The sequence below is a fragment of the Passer domesticus genome, chromosome 21 (assembly GCF_036417665.1).
Source record: "Passer domesticus isolate bPasDom1 chromosome 21, bPasDom1.hap1, whole genome shotgun sequence".
NCBI classification, from domain to species: Eukaryota; Metazoa; Chordata; class Aves; order Passeriformes; family Passeridae; genus Passer; species Passer domesticus.
In genome coordinates, this window is record NC_087494.1 from 8,094,821 (window position 1) to 8,116,506 (window position 21,686).

The 21,686-nt window shown below is 47.9% G+C and overlaps 1 protein-coding gene and 1 long non-coding RNA gene across 2 annotated transcripts; both read right to left on the reverse strand.

The window, feature by feature from the left end:
- Window positions 1-3,849: 3,849 nt before the first annotated feature.
- Window positions 3,850-4,922, reverse strand: LOC135284869 (uncharacterized). Its single transcript, XR_010349984.1, has 2 exons — window positions 4,629-4,922; window positions 3,850-4,172 (listed from the first exon to the last, which is right to left on the reverse strand). It is a non-coding gene; the product is annotated as an uncharacterized LOC135284869 (long non-coding RNA).
- On the reverse strand, window positions 4,923-12,569 carry LOC135284536 (TOG array regulator of axonemal microtubules protein 2-like). Its single transcript, XM_064396090.1, has 7 exons — window positions 12,464-12,569; window positions 11,378-11,481; window positions 9,802-10,006; window positions 8,411-8,627; window positions 7,240-7,326; window positions 5,012-5,078; window positions 4,923-4,926 (listed from the first exon to the last, which is right to left on the reverse strand). Exons 1-7 carry the CDS (start codon window positions 12,563-12,565, stop codon window positions 4,923-4,925), a joined length of 786 nt encoding a protein of 261 aa, XP_064252160.1. The 5' UTR covers window positions 12,566-12,569.
- Window positions 12,570-21,686: the final 9,117 nt, after the last annotated feature.

Below are 21,686 nucleotides of genomic sequence, written 5' to 3' on the forward strand. Positions count from 1 at the left end.
TGGACCCTGACCCTAAATGCCACCCCTAGCCTGTCATATAAAACCCATGACTACCCCCTTGTTTCTTGTCTTGGTCGCTGGCACAATAAAGGATCGAGGCTTTTGCTAAAGCAAGAAGCATCCTGTTGTCTGCCTTTCCCTGTTGGTCATCGGTGCCTGCCTGAGGTCTGAGACTCCAGGGCCCAGGGGAGTTGTTGCAGCACAGTCCCCATCCCACTCAATTTGGAATTTTAGGAGGTGGCAGGCCATGGGGGGCCACAGGCCCCTGGGCTGGATGCAGGTCCCTGGACACGAACGCCAGCCGTTTTTCATGGGAAACAAAACTGACCAGGCCAGTTTCCTGATGTCCTTTCCAGGAGGTGCTTCCCACTGCCAGGGCAACCTGAGCTTTAGGTGGTACCAGGTTGCCTCTGGGAGACATCCTGCGCTGTCTGGGATTTCAGGAGGCAGCAGACTAGTTGGGGTCACAGGCCCCTTGGCTGAATGCAGGCCATTTTCCATTGGAAACAAAACTCACCACCCCAGTTTCATGGTGTCACTTTGCAAGAGGCACTTGGCACTGCCAGGGCAGCCCGAGTTGGAGGTGCTGGCAGCTTGGGTCTGGGAGACATCCTGTGGCATTTGGGATTTTAGGAGGCAGCAGCCCACTTGGGGTCACAGGCCTCTGGACATGAATGCCAGTGGAGGAAAGATATAATGTTAAAAGCATGGCCCAGGCAATGCTCCTTTGACAAGTTCTGCCCTGAGCTTTCCTCAGGAAGATCTGAAATGTTCAATGTCACCAGCAAAAGCTCCTGCAATGGCTGCTCGCCATCAGAGCAGGGCTGTCAGCTGTGAAACAAGTCCTGCCACAAGCAGCAGCTTACCCAGGGCAGCAAATCAAGAGCTAGGAAGGAGCTGATCTGAAGGCCAAACCTCCTTAGCTCCTTCTAAAAGAGCTGGAACAGTTCCTCATTCCAGTGCGGTGGAATGCTGAGCACCACAGCTCTAGGTGAGAACTGGGCACAAGTTTTCTCTCACTGAGTGCTGTGATGTTTTCTGCAGGAGCTCTGGGCTTCTGTGCGTGCTGGCCACAATGAGGAGAGAAGGAATCAAGTGCACTGACACACCTTTGCCTTGAGCATAACCCAGCCTGGACCAAACACACAGAAAGGTTTCCCCCTGTCTCCAAATGGCAGGTCCACTGTTTGACAACTCAGGTTGATTTGGTGTCAAGGAATTTCCCTGAGAAATACTCAGTTTGTCTTCCTCTGTGCCTTTCCCTCAGCAGCCTTGGGGATGCTCCTATGTGAAGCCATCTGTCTCACAGAGTTTGAGACAACTTAAAACAGGATACTGTGCAATAAGTCGTCTCCTCTAAACTGTTGCAACAATCCCTTTCCTGCAATAGGAAATTATTACTAATAGATGAAAGTGGAAAAAAACCCCAACATTTTATTAACAAACAGATCCCCCTATGACACGTGTTACCAGGAGCCGGGATCTCTCTCAGGAAGAACAGGAGCTGTCATGGAGTAGTTCTAGCAGCTGATGAAAGCTCGGTGGCTTGTCTGGCATAAACTTTCTGCCAGTGGCAGAGCTCCATGGAACAGTCACAGCAGGTGAAGCAGCTGGGCTGGAGCCCCTCAGTGCCTTTTCTCCCTGGCGTGGCTCAGCTCACAGACTCTTGGGCTGGGAGCGGGGCTGTTCCACTTCTGCCAGCACCATGTCCCTGGGCTTGGACAAACAGTTTTCTGCTAGGAGAGCCCTGCACTCTGTTCCACATCTCTTTCATAAAGGCCCACACCATCTCCAAACACTCAGTCTACAGCAGCTTTTCACAATGCGCTGCAGAAATCCAGGACTGCTGCAAGTGTTGGAAGGCTCTTGTCTTGTTCCTGCCAGCAGAATTCTCTGTGATTTTATGCAATTTTATTCAGATGCAACAGGAGAACTGAGGTTTTTTATTAAAATATTCCATAATGAGTAACAAGCCTCGGGAGCATGAGGTGCAGAACTGACATGTGAAAGCATGAGCATATCCTCCAAAGTGGTCAGTTTAATTGTCCATTTTATTACTCTTCTATTTACTCCACACTAATAAGGAGATGCAAGCTTTGCTTGGAGGCAAAGCAGGCATGGGATACACTAGGATCCCTCGCAGGCTCACCAGGGCTGGCAGTGACAAAGCAGACAGACTGCTTCACTGAGAACCACTACAGAGCTACATCCCTATGTGCTTTTAAGTAGCATGGTATTATTAAGAGCTCCTTTTCTGCATGAGATGCAAAAAGGAGGTACCAAATGATCTTCATGCAAGCATGCAGTAAAGACCTGATCCTGCTATCCTAATGAGGCTTTTGCTTTGGCAATTACACCCTTCCCATTCATCTTTTGAGGCAGACACTTGCGGTTTTCCCCTACACCCTTGCAAGGCTGGCAGTTGCTGCTTCCCATTTCCTGTTCTTCCCTAGAGACAGTACAGTGGCTGCTTTGAAACAAAAAGCCCTGAGATCTGGGTAGCTTGAAGGAGCATGAAATGCTAATTGAGTGTTCATGGTGGTAATACCCAGGTCTGCACTTCCCAGTGCTCTGAAGCAGCAGCAGGAGGACCGTGCATCATTCCTGTTGGTGGATGTTCATGTTTCTGGTGTGCAAGAGCAATGACTTGAGGAGGGACAAAAATGCCCCAATTCAAACAGTGGCTGTGCAAGGAGATGTGAAGTTTCACTGCCTTTTCTAGGATATTTTAGAAAGATGTAAGAGAATATTGAGGCATGGAGTAGGTACCTAATTTTGTCTCCAGAGAAATCCCCAAAGGCCACATTCACTCTGCTGGTGATGGCAACCCCAGAAGCTCACGGGCTAGTTTTCCCTGCAACATGCCACCCTGCCTGGGCTTTACTAGGCCAGGACTAGACCCATAGCTAAGCAAACACATGCAGCCAGGTGACATAGAATTTTTCTTTCAGAAGGCCTAATTAACACAGTCCCATGCCGTTTCTTCTGTAACATCAGAAGCTGGCAACCATGAGAACTTTGCTGGCAAAAGGTTACATTTTGCACTGGGCCTAGAAGTGTTTTTCCCTAAGGCAAAGCAAAGTGAAATGTGAAGTTCAAAAGCTTCAAATGCCTATAAAAGGAAACTGCGGAATAATTTCTGGAAAGGCAGCGTTGTCAATGATCATGCAGACCACCCACAGCTGGAGCTGCATCCAGAATTGCTTCTTCCACCTGTGCAGGAATTCATTTCAGTGGCAAACACTGTTCCATGATGAACAAATTGTCCCCTAGCTCTGGGCTGAATGGCACCCAGGCTGCAGTACAGATTTGAGGAACCCTTGTCACTTGTTATTGGCCTCCCAGTGCACTCATCCTTCTGCAAACAAGGTGCAAACAACACAGCTGGGCTGCTGTCCTGGGTAAATATACATACAGACGGTTTTTCCAAATCAGTGCATCTTTTCCCAGTGAAAGACACGAATTCTTCTTACCTATGAAATTGTGATTGAAGACACCTGTGAGCCAGATCTGTGTGAGACTGCAAAGGAGCAAAACTTTGGGGTTTGGACACACTTCTCTTTGTTTCTTTTCTCTGGCCTTTTCTGAGCACAGAACACACCTATGTAGAAAGCTTTTGACTATACAGGATCTTTTGGATCCATTGTCCCCCAAACAAGTCAACAGGTGGCCCTGTCGTAATGCCAAGTAGCAAAGAGCAGCACAAATGACAGCAAGAAAACATGGCCAAAGAGGAAGAGGAGAGGCCCAGTGAGGAGGAAAGGATGTGGTGAGACACCGGCTCATTGAGTGAGCTGCACTCCCATAATCTCTAGGCTAGCAGGACCTGGTCTCACATTCTTCTCCTGGTTTATTTAAATTTGATTTATTTATTTACTTTTTTTTCATCATCAGTATAAAATCTATACAATTAAAAATATGTAATCAAGATTTAAAGATACAATCAAAACACATTTATTCAAAACTACATCTAAGAATCAGAACATATATGCATCTGTAACTACGAAACCTAACACATAAATCCTATTCTTCAAACAATCTTCATACAGGCAGCAGCTTCTTCCTGAACTTGGAGAAAAGAGATCTCTGTACAGCAGGCAAGGACTTTGTGGGTAAGGCACCATGGGAATTGTCCAGAGGAACCTTCTCGGTAAGACTGTAACCAGTCCGATCTGCAAAATGGAGACACAAAATTTAACAGGGGCCACAATGCAAACCTAAAGCAGCTAAAGCTCCATATCTCATGGGACAGACTTCCTGCAAACTTCTAAACAGCTGCACAGGGAAACATGCTCCTGCTGGCAGATACTTGAGGCAGGCCAAGGGAAAACCCTGGCCCACTTCCACAGGGCTGCCACAGGAGCACCCTGGCCTCTGGGCTGCCCTGGGACAGCAGGGAGCCCAGAGCCCTGTGCTCTCCAGCAATGGCTCAGCTGCACATGCACCTTCCTGCTCCTCTGCCTGCCCCACAGCTGAGCAGCCCTCCAGCTCCACGGGGCACTGGCAGCAGCACAGCTCATTGCAGGGCCACATGCAGGGCACAGCTGTTCATTGGCAATGTGCACAGGCTTGCTGGGCTGCCACAAGACCCTTCCTCCCACCAGAGATTGGCCCAGTTCCCCCCTCACCTCTGTGTGAGGCTGAGCCATGATCAGCCTTCACCTTGTCCTCAGTCTGGAGTTGCTTCAGGCCCCCCATGCCATGACTAGGAAGGGCGATGGAGAGAGAGGGGGTAGGTGCACACCCTTCCTTAGCATTTGGTCTCTTTTGGCACAGCTAACAAGGCAGATCTGGAGGTGTCCAACTCAGCACGTTGTCATCTCTCTGGAGAACATCATGCCTTCACCAGCCCAACATTTTGGAGAGGTTTTCCCGCACATGTGGAGGTTGGTTGGCAGCACATCTCTTCAGCTTGGTGCCCATCACCTTGTGGAGGGCAGAGGCAAGCTTGGTGGCCACAGTGCAGACATTGGCGCTTCGCACCGGCAGCGCCTTGTTCTCCAGGAAGGACCAGAGCACGGGCAGGGCGTCGTGCTGGACCACTTCAGGGCTCCTGGCATAAACCCACTCCACAAGCACTGCCAGGAGAGAGACACAGCTTCTCAACCACCAGCCTCAATGCAAACAGGGATCTACCTCTGCTCTTGCTAACTGGAAGCCTTCTGGCTAAGATCAGCAAAATAGCACAGAGCCCCATGATCCAGAAACGGGCAAAGCAGCTGATCATCCTGGAAACAGAACCACCAACCCCTCAGGACTAATTTCTCCAACCACAGCCTTGTCCCTGTGGCAGACTTTGTCCCTTTACTAAATTATTTCACATTATCTTTCTGCATGAGCAATGAATGAAATGTCCAGTTGCTTTTTATTTCCATTAAGAAGTTGTCTAAACCCACACTGAAGATTCGGAAATGCACCGTGGACAGAAAATTGAGAGATTTCTAATAAAAGGGATGATTCCATTTTCATAACTTTGATGTCAAGTGCCAAACGTTTAATCTGGCTCTTCCCTTTGCTCAATGGCACACAGCAAAGGGCAGGATTAGAACACACCTCAAAACTCCTGCCCACCAGAGACGGCTGCTGCTTGGCAGTTGGATTGGAAACATCAGTGACTAGCTGGTGTCTTTGGCAGAATGCTTCTGGGGCTTCCAACAAGCAGCTGTTTCAAACCTCAGGGCGTCTTAGAGAATTAGCTAGACCCCATTGCTGTGGCATTTGAGCATCTCCACATTTTTAAGCCATTTCCCCTCCCAATCTTAATGGCATTTTTTCTTATAATGTCCACTGAAGTAGGGGCATAGAGAGAGCAAAATGCTACACAAGGGACTGAAATTCATCCAAAACACGAGTGTTTTCTCATATTGTCTCTGAAATCTGCTCTCTGCTCATTTTCTGAACCAAACTATATCACAGACAAAAATTTACTACCAACAGGCTCCTTGCATGGCAGATTTGGCTGAAAGATCAAATCCTGAAAAGCTCTGGAGACCATTCTTATTTTCTGATCAGGCAAAATGTTATCTAGTAGCCATTTATTACTCTGTGGTGGAAGAGACTTCATTTTCTCTAAGCTTTTAATCCACTGGCAGTCATCAATATTAAAACAGCTCCTGAAAGTACCCAAACCCCAATTGTGCTAAGCAGGAAAAGGGTTATGGTACCCATTTTAACATGGGAATTCACTTGAGTTTAAATACAATTAAAGATATTGGTGACTATTGAAGGTAAGGAACAGCTGTCTCTTCCTACTAAATCTCAGAGAGAACATCTACTTTTTCTAAAGTAGTCCTAATTTATGTTTCATTCCTTTATTTGAAAAAGAGATCAAAAGATCTGTAAAACTAAATTCCCTGTTGCTGGAGATCTACTTTTTTCAAAGCTCTTTAAAAGGCCTTTGACATTCCCAATTGCTGAACATGCCCTTTTGAGATTCCCAATGAAGACACAAAGTGTATTAAACCTTGCATTCAAAGATGTTGGCCTAATTAGCAGTGGCTTTAGCCCCAGATAAAGCAAGACTATCAATCGTCTGTTCTAGTATATATTGGGATTATAATTTTCCCATTCTTTGGCTATTGCTGACATAGCAAGCCCCTCTGAGGAATCAATTATCAGCTGCATTTGTAACATTTTGGACAGTGCTGACACAGGCAGACACTGTTTGCACACCCTGAAATGCTCAGTCCAGTGCCACTTTGATGGCACAGGCAGGGAGCCTCAGCACTCTGCTTCTGCCCCTCTGCCACCAAAGGCTGCCTTGCACTAAATCCCTGCCTCTAATACGTCTGTTGACTTTTGACCTAAGCTGTGACCCCAGGCTCTGCACAGTTCAGCCTCAAAGCTTTCCAAGAGAAAAACAAGAGTTCTGTGAGGACAAAACAAACTGGTCCCCTGAAACAGCATTTGCCACCATTTTCCCTAAAAGATGACAGATGTCCCTGAGCTTCCAAGAGAGGGGCCAGCTGGGGTATTTTGAGTCCCTCCCTTTCCTGGAGCTGGGTTCTGAGATGACCCAGTGGGAGCTCAGCCCCGAGGCCGAGCTCTGCCCCCATCTCAGATGCTGCACAGCTCTGCAGCAGCCAGGGAAACCTGCCAAATACACCTGCCTTGGGCACTGGGCAGGAGGGACAAGCTCAGCACCTCCTGGTTTGGAGGAGCTACTCTGCTGTCTGTTCACAGGCATTGCCTGTAAATACTCCCTGGGAAGACCTCTTGGCCTAGAAGGGGAGGCCATACCTGTGATACACTCCGTGACATCCAGCAGAGCTTGGCCACTCAGGTGATTCCACTGGTAGCTGAACTCTTTCAGCAGTGATACTTTATCTACAAGTGAAACACATGTTTCTGCTCACTTTTCTGAGACCATAGGAGAAAGGACAGTGCAGAGGGAAAGGGCAGGGGCAACCCCATTCTATAAAATAAAGTACATTTCTGCTGGTTTTTGAATCCTTTTCTTCATTCCTTCCAGCCTGCTTGGCAGGGTTTTAAATTGCAAAAGAAAAGCTCTCCTTTCACATTTGTAAATGCAAAGTTGTCTTCTGTATCAGGAGCTATGTTAAAACATTTCCCATCAGGGACCTCCAGAGTTCAGTCACATGTAAGTAGTGAAATGGTTTTGCATCCCAGAGCAAAAAGGAAGAACCCCATACTTGGGACACAGAAAGGCACCGAGTCAGGCAGTTCCTGAGTTCACAGAGCATCTGAGGAGGAGAAAGTGGCAACTCCCCTTGAAGACCTGCCTCTTCAACACTCCTATTTTCAGGCACATTTCCCCAGTGTGGCATTTTCGGAGCTGACATAAATCTGTGTGGCAAAGGAATTTAGAGCAGCCTTTGCCTATGTAGTTAACTGCTGTAGACATCTTGCCCCATGCAAAACAACATGTGGAACAAGGCACCATTGACAGCTGGGTTTATACCTATTTGTTATAAAGAAATGAACTTGGCAAATCCTAAGTTCCCCTTTGAAAATACAAGACAAAGAAGAAAAGGGGTAAATAGGCAGCTAATGCCTATCATGTAGAGCATTCCCGGTGGCTGCTCTGCAGGAGCTCTGATGGGTCAGTCTCCCTTCATGCCAAGAGCAAAGCTATTCATTTGGGAAGTCAAACGGGACCCAAGCAAACTCCAAACCCCCTTTGCCTCTGAACTGCAGCAAAGCTGTAGTCTGGGACTTGCTCTTCAGACAGGCAGCACAGAGCCAAGGGCTCCTGGGACTTTTGGGAAATGCTGATCACATTCAAGCCTGTTGGGGGACTGGTGCATAAGGACTGCACCTGCACAGCTTCTGGGGGATGCCAGCTGGAGCTTTCCACAGACAACAGCAGCTACCAAGGCACTCAGCACTCTCTTGTGTCAGAGAGACAGAGACACAGGTGAGGAGAGTCCATGCCAGGGCTCAGCCTTACCTAAATGAGCAATGGATTCTTCCAGCGCTTTCACAGCTGCGGCACGAACCCTGGGGTCCTTGGAGTTCAGGTTCTTCGTTATTCCTTCCACCAAATCAATGATCACCGGGTTCAAGGCATCTTTCAGGACGCCTGTGATTTCAGCCAGCACGTCCAGCGCCTTCTGCTTCACTTTCTTGTGGCTGTCAGATATTCTCAGGACAAAATATTCAAAAATCTGTGAAGAGAACAAACAACATGAAAGCTGAATTCACATGTCCTTGTTTGAAGAGTGGATGTAGCAGTCAGCAATGTAAAAGATGAGAGTGATCCTTTCTGTCAGGTCAGCACTTGCTTGCACAATTTCACTCTTTTCCTGTGGGCCACTCACTGGAATGGTGGTGCAACCTCATGCTGCTAGAAAGATTTTCTTCTGTTTTTAAGAGGTTTGGTTGGGGACAGAACAGTTCCTATGGTATTTCTCTCCATCTATAAATCATTAAATCCATTCCATTTCTTCATGCTAAAGACTACCTTTGCTTTAGAAGTATGGAAGCAGATGTTTGCCATGCCTGGTTTTCTATACAGTTGCCTCAAGTACTGAGGGCAATTAGGATTTTGCCAAAACTATGGCAGGAGGAGATCTAAGTTTTCTTTTGTTTGTCTCAGCAACAGTATCTGGAGAAGTGCAGGGCTCTGATCAACTCTTCCAGGATGCAGATCATTTCTCTAAGTAACAGGTAGACTTCTGGAATTTAATGAGCTGTACAGCCCTCATTAGAGCAGGTTCAGTCCCTTGACAGACACATCATCAGGCACCTTTTCTTGGAGAAAGGGGAATAGCAGCTACTGGGAGGAGACGGCAGATATGAGTCCTTAGCTGTTTTCCTCCTTTTCCAAACAGAAAAAAAGACCCCTCAAGAAGGGTGAGAACTGTCTTTACCAAGAGGAATAGGAACAAGGATGGAAATGAGAGCCAGAGTTGTGCCTGGGCAAGACTAGATGGAGTATATGGAAGTATTCTTAAAAAAACCCCTGGGTTTAAACCAACCCAGTCTGATCTTCTCTTCCCTAGGTAAACCCATTTTTGGTCTAGAGAATAATTGCCATGCTTTCAGTGGCTGGATTGCCTTCACTTAACCCAACAGGGAGTAGGAGAGAGCAACAGTCACACCAGCAGAAAATTCTGTCATCATCTGATGAACAGCATCAATAGGCTCCTGCCAGACGTATACAGCTGGACTGAAATAACTTGTCCTGAAGCCTGGACCTGCATTAAATTTGCCTGGGTAAGAGGGACCAGCATGTCCCAAACAGCCAGGATGGAGTGCCAAGACACACTGAATTAACTTTACTGCTACAGGCTTAGGAAAGGAGCTAAAGGAAAGGAGCAGTGAAGATACCCTACATACTTGGACAATGTTAGTGGAGATGAGCTGGGGGCTAGTTTTGCACAAGTCTTGGAGGAGTGACACTCCTTCCATGCGCGTCTGAAACCCCTTGGCCTCCAGGAGATTGTAAAGCTTCTGGAGCAGCTCCGTTTCTTCCTCAACCGGAGGTAACGTGACCTGGGCTTGTGCACGGTGTAGGAGGCATCCATCAGAGGTAGATTTCACTCTGGAAAATAAAACCAAATGAGGACCTGTTGGTGATAATACCTTCAGTTAATTGTGAGAAAAACATCTTCAGTAGCTTTTCTAATGATGTGATTTCAAACTGGAAAGTCATGAGGCTCTGAAAAACAACGTGGACCTAATGACAATCATTTTGGGAGACAATCTGTAAGGACATTCTTGCCAGTGCTCACTCAGGAAAAGCAAGGATGAGATGCATCTGATCTATCTTCAGATGGCTGCCAAGGCACAGAGGTCACATTGCTTTGTGGAGAAAGAGAGACACTACTTCCAAGTTTAAGTGGCTCCTCATATGGGATGTTTGTGTCTCATAATAAGGAAACTCATCACTCTGGAGAAGTGTCTCTACAACCAGGCATGACAATCTGCAAAAATAGCTCAGGTGCACCTGAACAGATGAACAGGGTCATATGTGAAGGATTCAGAAAATCAGTCACAGAGATAAAAACAGAAGCCAGACACCCCAGAACTATGCTCACATTTCATTTGCTTCCCTAGAGACTAGATCCACAGCTTAACAACCCCACTGGGAACAATTCTCCTGGATCAACCTGTCTCTTCCATGAGCATGGAAAGATGCTAGCTATGCTACTGAGGCATGTGGTCACTTTCCTGCCACTGCTGAGCGTGACAGAGCTAAATAAATCCCCTCTGTGATCAGAGGAGAACAGGTACAAGTAGCTCTGCAACTGCCGTGAAGAGACAGCAAGGACCAAATTCCTGTCTTAAATGCTGATTGCAGCACAGGATGAAATAAACCAAACATGCTGTCTCCATCAAGCAAATCATATGAAGGACAGGAATATCAAGACAAAAAGTCCACATTGAGACACCTGTTGCCTGAAGTTGATCAGGAATTGCATTGCTACTTACTACTCAAACTTGATACTGTTTCAGGGTAAGAAAACCATGATTCAGCCAGGCCAAACCACATGCATGAGAACTGCATCTTTGTGGAATGGCATCCTGCTTCTAGACTGAGACTTCTCATCAAAACACCCATCAGGAAAAGACTCCACTCAGATGAAAAAAAAAACCCTGGTTGAATTTCCTTGTCCCAAGTCAGGCAGCAGAAACTTGGCCCTGTCACAGCCTCCATACCACTGCCCTTGCCACTGCACTGGATCATCTGAGCTGCAACCAATGGGGTCTTTTTGTCTCTCAATTGTGAAAACCCCTCCAAAGAAGTTGTGTTCAGCCTAATGCAGAAGTAGACTTTTTTTTATCATAGAGCATTTGTAGGGAAAGAGAACAATCTGTGTCACTGGCCATCTCTGCCAGAAAGATTTTCCTGAGGAAGAGACATGTACAGCTTGTCATGTGCTTTGTCACATCTGAATAAAGTGCTCAGTACCGTTTGCTAGAAGACAATGTGGCCTGGGGCTTCTTGGAGCCATCGTTCCTCTTCTTCACCAGCTCCTTGACAGATGGGCGTTCAGCCTTCTGGTTTTCCATCCCCTACAAAGACATAGAGAAACCCCATCAATCTTTAGAGTATAAAATAGGAAATTCCCTGCTTAAAACACAAGTTAGAACCAGGATCACTGCTACCAAGGCTTAGGGAAACATTTCCTAACTTACAGATGGAAACAGCCCAGGGATTCAGTGATGCCAACTCTTTGTTTTCAATAGCCCAAGGCAGGTTATGGGTGCTACCAGACTGAGCAGCAGTCTAAAATCCCAAATTCATTAGTCTTGAGCATAAATGGGAATAATGCAAACTGGCAGACAACGAGTGTTCGTAAACAACAGAAGCAACAGAAAAAAATGGACTCTCTGGGGATTGGCCCATTGTGTTGGAAGGATTTGGTTCAACACTCACTCTCCCTGTGCCTGAACAAAGGCATGCTCCCTTCTGTAATGTCGATAAAAAAAATAAAATCCCCGCCCCCCCCCCCAAAAAAAAAAAAAAAAAAAAACAAAAACAAAGGGGTTTCCACTGGATGCTGCTGAATTCACCAAGATTTTTTCAGTTCCACAGAGCTTGACAGCAGGGCAGTATTCCCAAAAGACTGTAATTGTAGTAACTAGGATTGACTTGGCCATCTTTTGTAAATTTGGAAATTTTTAGTACTACTATTTCCAGTATCTTTTGCAAAGACTCTGTTCTCTTCAGAAGCACTATTCTCACTTAATTGCTTTACTGGGCAGAGGAGGGAGAGCATGGTGGGGCCTTACACTTAAATGTAAACCCATTTGCTCTCTTTCCCTTTCTTCTTTGTGAATGATATTGAAAATATTCCAAACCCCACTTTTTCCCTAATAACATCAATTTCTTTGTGGTCTGCAGATGAACAGGCTGAGGATTAACAGCTCATTCCCAGGAGAAAAATGATTCAGTAGTAGAGGAATGAGATCAAGACAGATTGGGGATGTTTGATCTCACATTAGCAGTGGCAATACTTGCACAAAGGAGACATTTCTCCTGCCAAGCACTTACTTTCTTCTTCATTCTTGTCAGAATATCCTCCAGGTCATGGGTGGAAAGAGATCGCTCCAAAAGCATTTTAAATTTTTGATGATTGAGCAACATCTTCACCATCTCCTGTCCATAATGCCTAAGGAAGGAAGGGAGGGAGGGAGGAAAGGAAAGAAAAGTGAACAAACAAAGGAAGAGTGTGAACAGAAGAGGCTTATACCTTAAATTCATCATGTGCAATCCTTGCACAGGAAGGCATTACCTACTCAGCAAAGAGGGAGATTTACCTCCACTTGACACTGCACAGTGCTGTCAGATGAACACAGGAGGCAAGAGGAGAATGTGGGCAACAGAAAAATACCATTTCACTCTGAAACTGTGGATGTGCTCCTGTGGGATCAAAGGATCCCAGAGAACAAGCAAAACACATCTGCTTTGTTGTCAGAGCCTATTAGCAGTGTCTTGCTGCCATTGCACAATAATTTGCCTTTCTTTAACTGGCAGGGAAGCCAGGACAAAACACCTCCTGCATCCTATTGATTATTCTATACTATATGCATGCACAGGGGCAGCTAGTTGCTCTGGTGTTCTTGGCAGCTATTAATGGGAATTTCATCATCAGAGTAAGGGGACTTTGGTGGTTTGGGTTGATTTTGCCACTAGGAAATCACAGTTTTCTTCAAGAAGAAATTTGGAGGTCATTGAGCCACAGAAAACAGCATTCTAGAAATCTGCAGACCAAGTTCAGAAAGACTGAATATGTTGGCTAAAGACCCCTGAAATATTTCTAAGAAAGTCTGAAGTTAAGGAGAAATGGATATTTGGGATCCTTCAGTGATAAATATTAGGCAACACTTTGGCTTTCTGTTGTGCACCCAAGGCCAAAGAAAACTGTTGGACTGGCTCATCTGAGCTCTTTTGATCTCAGTAAAGAATCCTTCAAGCCACAGGAAGTTGGCAATGCTCATTTCTGCTAGCCAACCTCAGGTTACCCAGTACAGCCATTTGCCCAGGCAAGCCAGAGCAATGGTCACAGCACCAAGGCTGACAGAGCTCCAGAAGCCTTTGTTGGACAATGCTCTCAAGCACATGCAGTGACTCCTGGGGTCACTGCACATGGCCGGGAGATGGACTCGATGACCCTGATGGGTCCCTTCCAACTCAGCATATTCCATGCTTCTATGAGCCTTATTCACACAGTGAGGGAACTTCATATTTCCATTAGTTTCCACTCTTATGGGGTTTTACCTTTATAGCCAGGCACAAAGGCTTTTCCTGTTTTAGGAGGTGAAATGAAGATCATTACCTTGTGTCCTGGTGACAGTCCTGAGCAAGCTTCCCTGCCACGTGTGCCAGCCTCTCAGCCCTGGCTGTGCCTGCCAGCTTTGTGACTCCAATTCTCTCCATCAGGGACAGGAGGAGCTCGGCCCCACACTTCCGCACCTGGGCGTGGCGGCTCCTGGGAAGGAGAGAGCAAACCCTGGGCCACAGGGAGAAGGAGCAGCAGCAGCACAGGCCTTGGCCAGAGCCTGCTCCCTGTCCTTGCTGGGGGAAGGAGGCCTGGCTTCTCCCTGCAACTTTAGACACCGCTAGAAGGTTCTGTCCTCAGGTAAACACAAAGCTAGCATTCTACAGAAGGACTGCCTGCAAGGCAGAGGGAGGAATTCAGTCTCCCTGCACTCTCTGATACTCAGCTCCTTTCACAGTATTTACTCTGAGAAAGATTAAGGAAATAGATTACACATTAATGATTTAGAAATTAAAGACACTTCATGCTGACCCATCAGAGGGCAGCCAGTACACAGAGCTGCAGCGGGATTGAGGCTCTTTCCACCCATGATCCCCAAATCTGCAGACCTTTGGAAAAAAACAAATGCAGGGAAAACATGTTGTGGGCCATGAAGTTGCAGAATATCCAGCAATGCAGCCTGTTTCTTCTGTGAGGCTTGGCAACGGATACATCTGAATGTTTTACCCTATTCCAAAGCTGAGGAAAGGAGGGACAGGCAGTTTAGCCAGGCTGTCCTGTTCTAGAGAGTGTCTCTTGGGAACTATCAGGCCCAGCACCAACATTTAAGGCAGCATGTGCTTCAACTGTCCCATGGCAGTCAGGCTGTGAAGGTGCCTTTAAAGTGATTCATCATCCCAAGGCTAACATGAAACATGAGTTTGAATAGAAAGTAGAGTTCTATGGCCGGGACAGTCATACAAGACTCCTTTTGGCAGGAGCTGCACCTGCTGTGCAGGCTGTGCCACACCCAGCAGATTGTCCCCCATGTGCTCCACACCCCAGCAAGTACCCTCCTCCTTTCTCAAGCTAATGGCATCATGAGGAGACATGGTTTTCCCAGGGCCCCTGTGGTTAGTGTTGTGAAATACCAAACACCACTCACAGCTGCAATTGCAATTGTCCCTCTTGCCACAAAAGCACAAGGCTCTATCCTCAGCCTTTGCAGGCACTTTCACTTCCCCACCAGTCACCACAGCTAGGAAAATCTGACAGCCTGGGAGAACTCCAGGAAGCAGCAGGAAGCTGAGTCAGAGGAGCTTTCATTTGGGTATCAGGAAAAAGGTTTTTCACCCTGAGGGTGGTTGGGCACTGGAACAGGCTCCCAGGGCAGTGGTCACAGCACCAAGCCTGACAGAGTTGAAGAAACATTTGGACAACAATCTCAGGCACTTGGTGTGACCCTTGGGTTGTTCTGTGCAAGGCCAGGAGTGGACTCAATGGTCCTAATGGGCCCCTTCCAACTCCCCATATTCTAAAGTTCTGGGATTCTGAGAACTAATAGGCTGCAGGAGGGCAGAAACAGGTGACAAGAAGAGAGAAATGATGTTGATTGGAGAATGAAGTCAGTGAGTTCACAGAAGATGCAGCATACAGGACCCTTCCCTCCCACCGTTCCCATTCTCTGTCTCATCCCTTCTCCCTCCCACACACTAGAAGGTGAAGAATATCACTAAAAGAAGAACAACCTACTTGACTCCCATGTCCATGAGAGCAGTCATTGCTCGTGCAGGAGTCACATTCTCCACCATGATCCCCAGGGTCTGACTGGCTGCTTTCTGAACAAATTCTGGGGAGTTGGACACCATCTGCAGAAGGACCCGAGCAACCTCATCCACCTCAGAGTCCATGTTCTTCTTCAAGGTCACAAAGAGCTCTCCCAGAGTGACAATTGCAGAGTAGGACACCTTGGAACGGAGGTTGGCCACCTGGACAAGTAATGAGGGGAAACATAAGAATCACCTTGAAAAGAAAACCAGTTGCCTTCAACAGAAGTCCCAGAAAATGACAACACATCCCACTGTGTCCAGAGAAACATCAAAGTACAGTAAGAGCAGGAGAGCACAAGCACAGAAAGGCTTTTACTCTGGCACCAATTTCTGGTCTCAGACCTGCTTACTGCAGGCCTAAAAAAATATTTCATTAAAGTGTTCTACTTAACCCTTCTAAAATGTTCATAGCTTTGATTTTAAGCCCTTTGACTAGAAAACTGAAGCAAGGGCTGCTTTCAAATCATAAAAGCACAAATAATAAAGATAGAAGAGTCAGGTGCTCCTGTTCAAAAAACAACACCAGCAGCTGAAGCACTCAGCCAGGAAACAGAAAACACAGGCACACACCCAGAGACCAATTTGCAGTGTTGAATTACAGCTTGGGCAGAGACTGGGACTCTGGCAAATAACCTCATTAGTGTCTCAGTTTCTGCATTTGCACATTGCATTATAAATGCACCACACTCAAAGACAAGTGTCAGATACCCAACTTACCAGTAAATACAGCTACATGTACCCACAGATCCTACAGATAGCTGACAGAAATTAGAAATAGAAGGTCTAAAAGCAGAAATGAAGGCAGACCCTGAGCACACATGGAGATGAACAAGCACATACCTACTCTACACACCATGTATGAAGTATGTGGGACAATTCAGAACAATGTTCTCACCTCGTTGGTAACTGCCAAGCAAATGTCATGAAGTCTGGAAAGCAGGACCTCTGAATGGGACCCAGCCAGGTGTTTGATGTTGTAGAGTCCCTCCTCCTTCAGCTCCCTGAAAGGCAGAAGATTATTTTTTTCTCTCCACCAAGGCAGCACCTGCTGAGATTATCAGGCTGGCAGCTCAGTCAAACAATGGGAGGTGCTTTTCAAGGAGTACTTAATTTAGTTATGGAAAAGGTTGCCACAGGATGATGTGGCTGTCAAAAGCCTACACAAATCCAAGAGGTGAATAGAGGGGTTTCAGAGTGGCCATTTAAGCAGACAGCCTTTCTGAAATCTCTGGCACATGATGCCCCCCTGGCACTGCTTCCTAGAAGCTGTAGACCAGACCAAGCTGCTGTTTCTTGTCACCTCCCTGTGCCTGTCCCTGAGACACAGTCCCACTGAGCTGTTATTGGGGCATTTTCCTTTTTTGTCAGCCCCAGCAGGCAGTTCAGCACTGAGAGTCTGCACTGGCACTCTGGAGCTGAGTTTCCCCTCTGCCATCTAGGCCTCTCTGTCACCCCCTCCACTCCACCTCACACATTCCTCAAAAAAGCAGCAGGATGTCCCAGAAGATTCCACCCCTGAGCAAGAACTGTTGAAACTCTGGCTTTTCCCAAAACCCCCTACCTAAAACAACCCCCACAACAGCAACATGTTATTTAAAAGGTGCAAACGACTCTGTCTCTCAGCACTTTGTGCAGGGCCTCAGCTACAGGCAGGAATGTGAGGCATCAGGGCTGCAGCACAGGGCTGGCGACTGATCCCACTGGCACCCCTGAGCATCATCTGGACCCCCTACACCTGCAGAAGCTCTCTGCACCTCACAGGGCACCCATGAGAAAGGACAAAACAAAGGTGACTGCACAAGGAGATGCATTGTGGCAGATTTTTCATGCTCATCCCAGTGTGAATGGAGTCCTTACCCCTGTGTGAATGAAGTATCTACCGGGGAGTGATCAAAAGGACATTAAAAAGAAAACCAATATCACCTAACATTTGTAGGGTTATCACCTCTGGGCCTCCTTCTGCCTGTGTATAATTTTGGGACACATGGTGAGTATTGACAAAACATCTCAGGCCCATATATTAAGCAGTGAGAAGGAAAAAGTTGAATTCCAAAAGTGCAAGATTCCTAGAGGATTTAATTTCTTTTTCCTTCACTTCTGCCATGAGCCCTTCAGGAGTAATGAGAGGCTGAGGGACTGGACAGCACAAGTCCCTGGAGGAACTCCCTGCAGCTGCTTCTGGGACTCCCATGCAGGAGGTCACAGGGAGACGCTGTCACCTGCCATTGCTGTCAGCAGTGGGGGCAGAGAGGAATCTCACTCAGTCCCACTGGGCCAGTGGCCCAAGGCACCCAAATCTCTACACTCAAAACTTCTGCCATCCCCTCAAGGTTTCCTTTGCAGCTCCATGGAACAACAGGCAAAGCGAGGAAACAGCACGGAGCTGCTGCAGCTGGAGCAGTGCTGCAGAGCAAGGCCAAGAAAAGGCTGCTCTCAAATCTTTATCCTCTCACTGCTCTGGAGTGCCCTTTGTCCACTCCGGGCTCTCAGGGGCTCAGAGGCACTAGCAAGACACAATTCTAACCTACCTTAATGCCAAGAGGGACACAGAGTGAACAAGGCCTTTCTTACCAGTCATCGCTGCCGAGCAAGGAGAGTGCCTCCAGCAAGGAGTGCTGTGGGTCTGGAGAGGCTCTGTCCTTCTGCCCATGCCCACGGAGCGGCTCCTCTCGGCACGGGGCACCAGTGGCCGTCTGCGAGGTCACTGCAAGGAGAGGGTCGGCCATGGGCGCTGCGGCCCGGGCAAGGCACCCCGCCATGGAGCGGCCTGCAGCCCCATCTCCCAGCCAGGGTTCCCTGTGGTGCCAGCTGGCACTGGCTCAGAGACTTCCCTGCTCTCTGGCTCCTGGGGCTCCTTGCTTTCTCACAGCCCCCCAGCTGGGCACAGCTCCAGGCTAAACCTGACAATTGCCCCGCAGCCCCAGCTCCCCAGGGCCACAGGTGCCACGGCCAGCGGCAGGTTCCTGCGGCCGCAGAGCTCCCGCTCCCTGCCAGACAGTGCTGAGCAGCAGCACTCGCTACCCAGGAGGGAACCCCTCAGTGCCCCTCTTGTCTCAGCACCCTGATTTCCCCAGCCCTGAGGACAGGGGCCCTCTGCAGCTCTCTGAGGAGAGACCTGCAGCTGCCTGGAGACAGCACCAAGCCAAGCCTGAACAGGCCAGCCCTGCTGGGCCCGGCTCAATCCTCACGGAGCAGCTACCAGGGAACAGCCATACCTGACCCTTCCCACCTGACAGCGCCTCTGTTCCCACGGACTGCAAATATTCTAGACAGCGGGCAGCTGAGTGCACATACATTTTAGTATCCCCACTATTGGGAAGGGAGTACTTTATGGATGTTGTTCTTTCCAAACATCATCAATCTGTACTCTTTCAGAGGTGCACACTGCCTGTATTTCAAAGATGCTGAGGTGAAATTTCTCATCTAATGGATGTGTTTGCAAACTCAGCAGGTTCTAAGCTTTCTCTTGTGGAAAAATATACTTTCCTGACTAGACAGTTGATTAAAAAGGTTTCCAAATGCACTCTGAGGATAAAAATATGCAAATACAGATCCGCTTTGTTGGCAGACACACTCTCTTGTTGATCAGTTGACCTGGGTTTGCCTTAATTAAATTTTATGGTAAGGAAAAAAACTTAGAGGGTATGAAGAAAATCAGATGATAAATGCATTTCTTAGGAAACCCATTTGTCATCAAAAGCACTGTCAATCAAAAATTTCATGTTGTGCACTAAAAAGCTCCTTTTCTAATGTGTAGATGAAAGCATTTGAGCTGTCTGCAATGATGGAGTATAAATATTGCACAGAATCTAGATGAACTGCTCTAGACTTTATAGGGTTTTTGTGCTACCTTGCATGCTCTCACAAAGTATGGAGGAACCATAACAAGAAAAATATTCAGACAGGAGCTAATCTGGATGTCACTGAGGTACCCCAGCCACTGACACCAGTGATGTCACTGCAGAAGTCTGTAGACATACACATCTGCATTCAGTATGAATGGAGAGCCACCTCAGGCTAGTTCTGGTCAATTCTGGGCATGGAAGCAGCATCACTAGGAAACAGCATTGAAGTATCACTCCTAGCTGCCTTCTTCTTATCTCACCCTGCTTGGGATCACAGCACAGGCAGGCTGCCCACAAAGGAGAGAAAAGAGCCACTAGGGACTGTCTGCTGTGTATTTCCTGCAGGCAGCAAACAGCCTGGGAGCAGCAGGCAGCCCCTCCTGGTGTCATCGGCTGCACATGGCTGCTGTATTTGCTGGGTGACACAGGAGGCACTGCTTGTTCCCTCTTGGCACTGCAGACTGTGGGATGGCAGCAGCGAGGAGCCTTCAGGCACTTCTGGGAGCAGCAGCAGCACGACTGCACCAAGCTGCTGACTGCCCTGCAGAGACAGCCCTTGCTGGGATAGCAGAAAAGCTGGCTGCAGAACTGGACAGCAGCACAGGCAGAGGGCCAGATGGTGAGTGAGCAACTGATGGTGGTGGTTCTCGCAGGTGCACGGTGAGCACACCCTGGCAGACTGCCCTGCAGCTCACCCTGCAGCCACCAGTGCTGCCTCCTGGCACCAGTGCTGTAGTTTGGACTATCAGGATGGGCAAAAGCCAGAGCTCAAGCCTTTACACTACTTGATTCAGCTCAACTTTCCAACAGAGCTCTAAGAACCACTGCTCCAGCACTACCAAGCTGGAGTAACTCAAAAGTAGATTTGCTGCTCATTCTCAGGACAGACTATGGACCCAGGATCCCAGCTGTGCTGCCTGAGGCAGGAGGCAGTTTGTGCTCCTTGTGCAAGGAAAAACCTGTGTGGAGAAAGCTGCCATGGAGCAGGCTTACCTGAGGAGCTGCATGGGAAGCTGCCATCCCCATGGATGATGGGCCTATTGGGCAGTAAGGACACATTGTCCTGCTTCTTCAAGACCTTCTTCTTCAAGGCACTACCAGGGTGTTTTCTCTGCACTCTAGAAGCTGTGCCATCAACAGGTGGTAGGCTAAAGCCTGCAGGGACCAAAGAGGAGCTTCTAAGTGGAAGGCACTAGACAGGGTGATGATGGAAAGGGTGAGAAAACTTGCCAGAGCTGGGTAACATCTCTTTGTTATCCCAAAGAACTTCAAGTATAACAATGGCACACTAATATGGGAAAAAGAATCACAGATTCCTAGAAGAGTTTGGGTTGGGTTGGAAGGCACCTTTAGGCACCATCTAGTCCAACACCTGTGAGCAGGGACATCTTCATCCTGATCCGGTTCCCCAGGGCCCCATGTAAGCTGGCCTTGAACACCTTCAAGGATGGACCAACAACAACTTCTCTGGGAAAACCCTTCCAGCTTTTCAACCCTTTCGTTTAAAAAATAACCCTATAATATCTAATGTAAATCTACTCTCTTCTAGCTTCAAACCAAATTGCAGCAATGCTTCCCCTAAGAAACAAGGAAACCCTGTACTGCTTTGCTTTTGTTTTCCTGTTCCAGAGGCTGGCAGGGGAAGTTACCAGAGAAAGTGCAGATAACCTTGCGTGCTGCCCTGGGGCTGAGTGCTGCCTCCTGAGGGCCCTGCTGCCGCCCTCGGGCAGCGCTCACAGCCCTGCAGGCAGAGCCCCTCGGCCGGGATTCAGTCGGGAACGCTGCTTGCTCCCAGGGCTACAGCAGAAGCACTGCCTGGGGGCTTCAGCACAGCTCTACAGCACCAGCTCCTCAGCAGAGAGTGGCAGGAGAAGGATCTCTGGTGCCTTCATGAGAAGGAGTTGCATTTTGTTTTTTCCCGGTTGCACACTGGTTGAAAAGCATTCTTTTGGACTCACCTTGCCTGGAGGCTGCTCTCCAGGAGAGAGTCTGAAGCTCTAGTGTGCTTTGCAAGACAGAATTTTCTACTCTGAAAGACTTCAGAGGTGAAGGGGGGAAACTAATATTCTGTTACTGACTCACTGAGGCCATGGGCAAGACACTTCATGCTCCTGTATTTTTCTTTCAGAAACAGAATTAAATCCCAAGCAAGCTTCCACTCAAATGCAAGTGGAACGGTCCCCCAGTCTGATTGCAACACTGTGCAAAGGGCAAGCAAGTGGTCAAAAAGGACCACCACAAGTGTAGCCACCACTTACTTGCTTCAGCTTCATCCCCGGGCTCAACTGTCTCCAGAATGGGCTGCAAGGATGTTTTCCTTTGCCTCCTTTTCTTCATCTCTC